At 32.0% G+C, this 10,526-nt stretch overlaps 1 protein-coding gene across 4 annotated transcripts in view; it reads right to left on the reverse strand.

Annotated features, from left to right (window-relative positions):
- LOC108688867 overlaps positions 1-10,526 on the reverse strand; it is a 57,263-nt gene that overhangs the window by 8,634 nt on the left and 38,103 nt on the right. For 2 of the 4 annotated variants that reach the window (XM_018195391.1, XM_018195390.1), the window contains exons 2-5: positions 10,169-10,242; positions 3,542-6,755; positions 2,340-2,529; positions 1,921-2,028 (exon numbers count right to left, since the gene is read on the reverse strand). In XM_018195391.1, the coding sequence (XP_018050880.1) occupies positions 1,921-2,028; positions 2,340-2,529; positions 3,542-6,755; positions 10,169-10,214 (3,558 nt within the window). In that variant the 5' untranslated portion in view covers positions 10,215-10,242. Of the gene's footprint in view, positions 1-1,920; positions 2,047-2,339; positions 2,530-3,541; positions 6,756-10,168; positions 10,243-10,526 lie in introns of all 4 variants that reach the window. The other 2 variants (XM_018195392.1, XM_018195389.1) reach the window with 2 other exon arrangements.

The following is a 10,526-nucleotide window of genomic DNA, read 5'->3' on the forward strand; positions in this document are numbered from 1 at the left end:
AAAATTATAAGTTTTCTAAAAATTTTATTTTTTTCGCAACGTTTAACACGTTTTTCATGCTAAACTTGTATTTAATGAAGTTATCAAGTCTACTCATTAAAAAAGATTGCATTTATAACGATGAGAGATACATTTTCGAAAATAGAATAATACCGTTGTATTTTCTAACGCCGTGCAGTAGATAATTTTCTTTCTCTTCTATATTAATTGATTCGTTAAGTTTCGTTAGTTCAAATTCCATCCGATGTTATACGACTGTATTATACATTCATTAAAATTAATTGCTGTGCAAGTACGATATTAATGTTCTCAGGACCGGAGAAAACGTTACGCTGTAGGCGGCGAATCTTGATGTAACAACGCTATTATCGAAATAATAGAAATAGTAGAATATTCCAGCATTAAAATTATATAATCTAATAAAAAATATTAATGTAACCATTATTTTTTGCGATTAATGATGTCGTTAATATTTAAAAGAACTAAATTTTTTTCTATTAATGCTTACAGAAATAAAAATAGTTTTACACAAATATAATCTGCAAATCTCTTGATTTCACGTGAACAATCAACTTGCATTCAGTGAGTCACAAATTCTATGCATGCATATTATTATAAATGTCATAACCGAGTGAAAAAAGAAGCATATAATAAGCTGTCATTATCGTAAAAGTAAAAAAAAAAGCTCGTTCATGCCACGAAGCCATTACTCGTGCATCGCGCATTATCTTCGTCATTTCGCGCAACGGAGAAGAGAACATCGTCTCTTTCACCTCCTAGGTGAAAACATATACATAGACATGTTATCATGAGCGTATTACGTACACTGGAAGAGAATTATGAGTGGACAAATGGACAGACGAATGGACGGTGACGAACCGACATGCGGAACGTAAACTTTCCGTAAACAGAGGTTTATCGCCATGCAAGCGCGACTTAGCAGCAGGCTACATCAGTGAGCAGAAATTTTCGCGGACCTGCGCAACTGTCATCTTGAAATATTAGTATTTCCTGCTTCGATTTCTCAGTAACGTGCCGCGTAATACGTGAGAAGAGCACGGCATAAAAACGCATGCGACATACATTTACAATAGAAAAAAAAAACAAGAAAATAGAAGAGAATTTGAGGAAAACACTCAAGTTTGAAAATTCTCGCAATTATATCTCTTCGAAAGAAATCCAATTGATAATCAATTAAAAACAACATAGCATCAGGGTTTGAAAAATTATTTCATAAAAATAACTTGTTCCGTTACCGATTTAAAAAAAAATCTCGTTAACGCATAATTATTTAAAAACTATAATGAATATAAGATTACAATTTCCGTTACATTTTAAAATTAAATTTTGATAATTTTTTTGTAGAATAGCATCCAACTGTCTATTATATATCCAATGTATATTATATTGCTAATTGATCAGTTCACCATGAGATTTATTCTTATTTATTATTATAGTGGCATAATTATTATGATAAAAAAACTCGCTTATGCATGTATCATACTCTCTAAATTCTTTAAAGTGAAATCTTACTCTAAAGAATGAAAATTGAGTCATTCTAAAAAAAAATTTTTAATCTTTAAGAGTGAGATTTCACTCATAATGAGATTTACTCTAAAAATTTAAAGAGTACACACACATGTATTATACAAATAATGATTGTATTTGTTACAATTATATTGTTAAATGTGAAATTATAATATGGATGTTATGTTATTTTTAATTGAGTTCGAATGAGAAATTGAATTAAATCTTACATGACATGCAACCGAACAATTTCTACGCTGCGCTTTTTATTTTGCGTGTATGTATAAACACGAAAAGATTAATTTAAGCATCAATGTCTCTTATAAATTAAATATGGTGCATAGATATCTCCGGAATTGTTAAATATTTATAGTTACTTTTAAAAACGCTTACCAAAAGGCCAGCTAACAGAAGTAAGCAAATAAAGGCCACAGAGGAGACCACGACGACCGCTATTGCGTTTCCAGAATCCGTTTCCGATATCAGGAGAATCTTGTGTATCTGGAAAGGATGAATGATCTAAGAAAATTTAATATAGAGATACTTTTCGATTATTGTCACTAATTGTAATAACAATTACTTCGATACGGCATCGATCGATTAATAGAGAAAGCTAACGGAGAAGGAGCGTTTCATAGAAACATTTTCAATGATAATCGATAATTACTCACGAGTGATGAATGATTTCAAGTTAATAATCATTTTCACGAGACGTGCCGAAGCAAGAGTTATAATGAACTATGGATTTTTGCTGACGTTCGACAGCCAGTGTTTTAATCCGCGCTCGACCTTCTCCGCCGTTTTCAACTTACTCTCACTGGGAAGTTGGGAGACACCTTGTATAAACTTGGTAGAATCTTCGTCATAGCGGCGTCAAACTTGCCGTCCTCATTGATAACGTAAATCATGAGAGTGATTAGAGAAACGTCTATGGATGTCGGTGACATATTCTGCTCCTGGCAAGGGTTTTGATGAATCACAATTTGTTTTGGCTGTACGGGTCTGCAAAATAAAATATTCCGCACTTTATAATATATGACAAGTGCATTTTTAATCAAATCTCATTCATAATTTTCAAACTTATATTGATATTGATATAGATAAAGCTTGTATATTTTTGCGAAAAAAAGAATGACATTTTACATTAATTTACTTTTTCATAGTCTCTATAAATTCACATATTTTTGAAAAATTTTTTATTAATTTAATATTATTATACTGTTACATGGATTATCTATTCAAGCACAAGATTTATTTATATTTTAATTTATTTTTAATGTGTACAAAAATATATAAAAATATACGATTGCAAAGATTTAAATATCTAAGTACATGAAAAATATTCATATATTACATGTATATAATATATTTTTAAAATAATGTAATAAATAATAAGTAATAGTTAAATATATAATAACATTGGTCAATAAGATTTCGATAACATTGATAAAACTTGTATTTTGTGCTTCTCTATTGACTCTATTTCTCTGTGTCTATATTAAAAAAACTGTAGCATGTCATTTTTGCAATCAAAAAAACTTGTTTTTTGAAAATGTAAATAGGCGAGTTCTTCTTGTATAAATGCATTAAATAAATTTTATGTATGTTATAAAATCACAAAATAAATCGCTTATAAAATCACAAAACTTTGAAGGAAGCTATACACGTGTAGCTTATACGTATTTCGAGTATCAATTTGAAAATCGAGATAAAAATTTTCCTCATGTATGCTGTATACATTATCTTTATTATATATCTCTTCTTATATAGGTAAAAAAAATAAAGAAAAACTTTAAACTTATCTCGCTGTTAAAGAAAAAATAATAATAAATCATTTAATACCAAAAAATTGTACGTGCTAAAGAATTTTTATTGATATTTTTATTTCAGCGAGCAAAAACAATTAACAATTATTTTATTTGATTCATAAAAAAGTGTCAATTAGTACATTCATACATTCAACTCTAAAAAATATTCACAGTTAGAATAAAAACAAATTTTGCAAATCACTCACTTGTTCAGTCCATCCCTGAGGAAATCCGCGAGCGCTTTCCTTAGATTCGACAACCGAGGACAGACCTCGTGTAAGGTACCTTCGATGATTATTTTAACTAGTAACGTGATCTCATCCGGCAACGGAGTTTGAATATTTTCCATTATCTCTTCCTCGGAAGATTCCGTGAAACTCATTGTACTCCAGAATATTATTGGCTCCAAAGTACTCGTAACTGAAGGACCCTTTGTGACGTTTATCGTTGTCCTGACGCTTGTATTCGGTGGAAGTTCCGTCGCGCCTGAGGCGGACGTCTCGGTGATGTTCGCATCAAAACTTGAATCCTTAGATTTTGAAGGATTTTCGGTAACGCCGGAGGCTCTCGTGTCATTGCCGGCAGCGGCGCTGATAAAATCGATAACGCTTATAGTAACTTCGTTCATCTCCGTTCGATTATTTTGACTCTCAGTAGTGGTCTGGGTAATTCCAGGGGGACCTCTGACAGTTTCGTTGTGGTACATATCCGACATTTGATCCGTCGTTGGAGTTCCATCTTCAATCGTTACAGGAAGTTCGGTAAATTCCTCCGGTTTCATCGCAGTAATTACGTTCTCCGTCGAATTGTCCGTCGCGGACGAATTTTGGATTGTCGTTGTATAAGGTATCGTTTGTTCCTCAAAAGTTTGCCCTTCGATACTCTTTTCGGTCACGTTATTTTTTTCCAAAGAGATCGCTTCCGTAAGACTAACAAACTCAAATTCGATGGACGTAGTCGTCGGAATTGGGGATTCGTCGGGATTTAAAGTGACAAAAGGAAAAGATTCAGTGGTATGATTAACACTCAAAGAAGATCGCAGCGTGACGTTCGTTTTCGGTGCAGATTCCGTAGAATTCTCAAGAAACATTGTGGCGATAGTATTGATTTCCGCTGCCGTCATCGAAGTTTTAGATTTATTCGCTTCTGTTGTCGCATTTTTATCCAAGGGAATGACACTCGTGGATTCGGTAACGACAAATGTTGAACGAATCATCATAGCTTCTTCCGGTTCCATCTGAACATCGGTATTCAGAGACACCGTCTTAGATGTATGTGTTTCTGTGGAACGTAACGTTGACAATTCCGTTGTTCCGCTGAAACGTGATTTCACTTCTTTGCCATCCGGAATCAGGCTCACTTCCGTTATTCCATTTCCAGTCACGTCGTAACCTTCGTCTCTGCTTACAATCACTTTCTCCTTCTCTTTCACACCTGACGTGTCATTTTCGTTTGACTTCGATCGTTTCATTTCCGTAGCTTTTGTGCTACCATTAAATTCTTCCGGAAAAGTTTCGTTCATTGATTCAACAGCCGAAATACTCGAGATTGCCGTCACTGGCATCAAAGAGGAGAAACTCTTTGTCGTAGAATTCGTAGACTCGTTTTTCTTATTCGGCTTGTGCTGTTGAATGCTATTCTCGATCACAACTGAAGGTTCTGTGATAACGAGCTTTTTCTCGGATTCGCCTCTTCCAATCGTATTTTCGTAAGCGGAAGATTCTTCCATAATATCGTCGTCTTCCTTTTTCAATTTTAAATTGGCCTCTGTTACTGGCCTCTGGAATGATACTCTACTGGATTTTAGGTATGGATATGGTTTTTGATCTATTTTTTCCGTGCTGCTTTGCAAACTCTGAGTGAATGTTTCCCCATCAGTCCTTATTGAGGCTGTAGTTTTCACCTCGTTATTCGGAAACTTGTTAGCTCCGGAAAATCCAATAGTTCTGCCTTGCGGAATTAGACTAGAAGTGGTTTCTGGGACGGATGACGTATGTTCTTCAAGTCGCACACTTTGAGTTGTTTCAGGAAACTTCACCTGGCTCTCGGGATCCCCTATTGATTTCCATTCTTCCACATTATCTATCCTCTTACTAGTTATATTAGAAGTGGAGAAGTCCACGTTTTGTTCAAGACTACTTTCTTTCTCATCTTTCGCGCTAATTTCCCCTTTCTTCTTAATGTAAGCTTCCTGATTACTCAATTCATTAAAAGAATCGTTCTTCGTAGTATCGTTCGTAGTTATAATCCTTAGTACCGACAGATCAGTCACATTCTTAACTATCTCCACTTCTTCCTTCGGATTACCTTTTTTACGCGATTCATTCGCATCAATCGAATGATTTTCCGGGCTAGTTTTGAGATCTTTTTCCGTTACAGTCTTGTAAAAATTATTGAAGTTCACATGCGTGTCATTAACTAATGAGACACTTTCTTCGTGTTCTTTCTCATCGATCTTCTTGAGATCGAACACTTCGGATGCTGTCATTCCTAAATCGTTCATATTTTTTTTTAATTCTAAGGATTTTTCGCTGCACGCCGTTGTTGATTCCCGATCATAATCCTCTACTTCCTCCTTTAAATCAGTTAAAATTGTATTTTTGTCCTTTCTCGAAATAACTTCCTTATGATCAAGTTTTATCATTTTGTCCTTCTTTTCGTCGGATTTAACAGCGTCATTAAATATCGATTTCGAGGTTGTCAAAAAGAAATTTGCGATCGACTTGAAGGTCGATATGTCTTGTTTGTCCACAGTTACGTTATTTTTCTCTTCATATTTGACGGAAGGCTCCTTTCTTACCTCTTTAGATTCTGATATCTCTGAAGAGATTAATTTTTCGTTGATAATATTTTCTTTTGTATTTGGAGATGTGTCCATCGTATCGGATATTTTTTCATAATTGAAGGATTCTTGAAGAGAGACATTCTCTAGGTTTTTACCGTCCTGCTTCAAATCATCGAAAGCTGGTTTCGCGGTTGCCGCAGTCAGTTCATTCTTCCGGGAAAGTCTAAGAAGATCTTCGGAGACGACTTTCGTACTGGTACTTTTTCCGGAGCTTTCAATTTCTCCGTATCTCGGTTTCCTGCTTCCATCCGATGATGAATTTTCAGATTCGTTGCTTGTTTTTCCCACGTTTGAATTCGTGTGTATCAGTATATCTTTCTTTTCAACTTGATTTGCATTATCAGTAATACTGTCCTGTGGTCTATTTTCCGCGTCATGAGTTTTCCGATTCGTCAATTCGATATTTCTTCCATCATTTTCTGTAAACGATCGATTTTGATGGCTCGAGAAGACTTTTGTTAAAATTGTCGTAGATCCTTGGGGAGTCGACGCTTTTTGGAACTCAGATTTCTCTGATGCAACCGACGCTTCCGTAACTTCCGCCACCGCATTATCGAAGAGTAGCAGTGAAGTGCCTGAAATAGCAAAGTTCAATTTTATAACTTTGTATTAATACTCATCTTCTCTTTTGGTAATGATTATTTTATGTTTACAATTATTTTCTACTTCAAATATATAGAGTGTCTTATTGTATAACGTTTTCGTAGATATTGAATTCATAAAGATAATTAGAATATTTAGAATAATTAGAATTAATAATTAGAATAATTAGAGTCGTTTAATACGTAAAAATGTCAAGATAAATCCAATATTTTAGAATTATCGAGATGTCATGCATCTTTAAGTTTATAATTATTTTTACTTATGTTAATCTATCATTGACAATCAATATTGATCTATTATCTATTACTTCACAATTCAAATACTATTGACTTTTACTGCTCAATTAACGTTATCTTTTGATTACTCATGTGGTACTGCATACAATTCATATTTACAAGAATCAGCTGATATTGATAAAGTAACTAATAACAAATTCTAACTGAATCCGCTGTAATATATTGTTTTAAGAAAACTTTTAAGAGTTTAAAATTATTAATTCTATTAGTATTATTAAGTTAGTTCAAATTTACATTTGAAAAAGTTTATTATTTAATATTTTAATTATAAAATTAAATTATTATGTATAAACCAGAATAGGCCAAAAGTTTGGACATTCGAATATGACAAACAAAGCATTTTTGAGAAAAATGTTTCGTACAAAAGTTGTAAGATTGTAGTTTCAATAATCATCAAATAATCATCAAACAGCAATGCTTATTTAAAGTTGAATGTAAGTATGGTGGAACTCTTAAGATCAACTTTAAATTTTTAAATAGAAATCTCCACTTCTTACAATATTATTGCAGCTGACATCAAAATCTTTTCACCTCTATGAAACTAGCTCCTAAATTTTTAAAATTTGAAAAAAATAAACAGAATCTTGTATGAAACAAAGTGCTAAAATGAAAGATAAAGAAGTTATAGTCCTTCAAAGTTTCAGAATCGTGAAGTTACCCCTTTCCCTCCTATCTCGTTACTTCAAATGGTGTTTTTACCTTAATCAACGAAACTCTTTCTAAAATCTAATTGAGAATTCTAATAAGATACTCTTTAAAGGATCTACTAGAATTCTCAAGAAAATACTGAATTAAAAAAAATTTTTTAAACCAACGTTCTGTTATGAGTTTTGATAAAAACGTTTATAAAAACAGTTTTTAAAATATATTAATATTATAAAAATATAAAAAATTAAAATTTATGATTTGTATTCAACGAAGATTTAGACTTTCAAAGTTCATTAATTATGTAGAAAATTTTAGCAGAAAATTGACTCTTATATATTTGTTCTTACTCCATATAATCTTAGTACATTTGACATTAAAAGGTGAATTATGGTAATAATATGTAACAAGAGTGTCAAGAGTGTTTGTTTGATGTATGAAAATAGAAGTTCAGCGCGCTCATCGACAATAACGACAACTGGTTTCTATCGAGGTGCTCGATGCGATAAAAATGTGACGTGCGTAGACGAGGCATTTAATGGATCGAAAAACCGGTTGTCCGTGGAATTACCAGCGAGTTCCTTTGGAACTATTCACGAGGTTCTACGATACAGTTCGTATTTTGCAAACTGAAAGCGCTCGCGCAACCACGGCACAGCGAGAGCATGAGTTTGAATATTAAACAGACCTCGGAATTATGCAAGGGCTTCGAGTGTCCTCGTGTTTTGCTGATTTACGTCGATACAACATGACTAGTCCTCTCCATGAACACGAAGTCGAGATAAATATTTATTGTATTGGCGCGCGGATTTGCAGCGAGAATTTTCCTGATTTCTACTTCGATATTCTCATCCTATATATTTCCGATGAATACTAAAGATTTTATGGCAGTGTCGATTCCGTGAACTTGGTTATTTAAAAGAGAAGGAAAAAAAATTTTTCTTATCTTATATCGCCATTTATCTATTATTCATTTGTCCAGATTTGCATATCTTGACATTTAAAACATGTGTTTTCAGTTCTGTAATAATTTTCATTCCGAAATAGTTACATTAAAAATAAGAAACAAGTATGTTGTTATATTTATAAATTTATTATACAAATATTTAATAAAATAAAAATTGATTTAATAAAATGAAAAAGACTTAGGATATATATTTGAAACAAATTTATATTTCAAATATATTTTGAAATACAATTAAAATAAAGATTCTGTATAAAACGTGATATAAAGTATATATTCATGTACATATATTTAAATGTTGTAATCTTCTCAAAGCATTTCTTTATGTATAAATTTCGTATTGAGAAATATCTCTGAAATAGCCATAACATCATATAATACGAAATATTTACATATATAATCAAATTCACAGAAATGTATCTCAATATTGATGAAAAAGACATTTCATCTATTAAATTATATAATTGAACTATTAATTAAAATAATTAAATTTTGATACACGTGAAAATTACATAATTATTTATTAAATGTTTCTTCCCTTACAATATGGTTCGAGTAAGTATTTACTTATGCAGCGCACGAAGTCTTTTAATAATAAATGTCTCTTAACTCGTTAGTTAACACGCAACTTCTTTAACGTAATTACTGAGAATTTGCACATTGTTCTCTAATCACACAGCATTCTGCTTAACAATATATCTAAGCTCATTTAAAAAGAGTTAATTTTAATGTACATAAAGTGACACGCGTGTGCGATTGTTTTCTTATTGCAATGGTATTAAAAATGATAGGCTGTATTGTTTAAATTTCTTCATTTCTTGGGAAATATTTAGTCTACCATGTTGGAAACATCGTTAAAATAATTATCAACCTCATTGCTACTCGTTGCATCACCGAGACGCCACTTATCTTACAGATGTTAATTCCAGCTAATTAATTAAATTCGAGAGAATTCTATCGCTATCTTTAACTCATAATTCTTTTAAAGAAATATATTTTATATGCAAATAGATACATATAGGATATCTAACATCTAAAATCCGGATATTTCTTGTAATATTTATCTCAGACTTATCAGTTAAATATTCAACAAAGTTGTCGTCCATTATAAACTGAAAAATGATACTCGAGGAATGGAAAATTTTGTTGATAAGTTACAAGTTACAGTTAACTTGCGAGCATGCAGCAGACCTAACAGTACTTGGTGCAGTCACCTCGATTGGCAAGCTTTACATCACGAGTTCACAATGCAACAGGATGCAACTGAAAGATGCTAGTCGATTCTCTTTGGCGGCAATACCGCTGCATGCGCGTACTCAAAACAAAAATTGTGTACATAACGTAGAAATAACATTAACCATAAAATACTATCTTTTCCTTCTTTTTTATCAATGCGTTAACATTTATTCTATATATTTTCATAAATAGTAAAAAACTATGAAAAATGAAGAAGATAATTCAAATATTTTTTGCAACTTACCTATGCATATTCCTAATACAAAGATAAATGTTTTTCTTCGCATCATTTCTGACTGTTAAATCTTCTCGCTCGATCTGCAATAGAAAACAAAATATCCTTCCAAAACTGCATATTACAATAAAAAGTCAAAAGTTAATGAATAGAAATTAATCATAATATTATCTGATCATTTTATATATATTTAGAAATAAAATGTCAATTTCATTGAAGTATAGAAATATAGAATATTTGTAACAATTTTTAATAAATATAAAAATACAAATTATAAAAAAAGGTTACTCTATATATATTGGATCGTCCGGAAAGTTCGTGCCGATGTTGAAGGAAAATTGAAACGCAGAAAATTTTAATTTAGTAA

Source organism: Atta colombica, unplaced genomic scaffold (assembly GCF_001594045.1).
Source record: "Atta colombica isolate Treedump-2 unplaced genomic scaffold, Acol1.0 scaffold243, whole genome shotgun sequence".
NCBI lineage: Eukaryota > Metazoa > Arthropoda > Insecta > Hymenoptera > Formicidae > Atta > Atta colombica.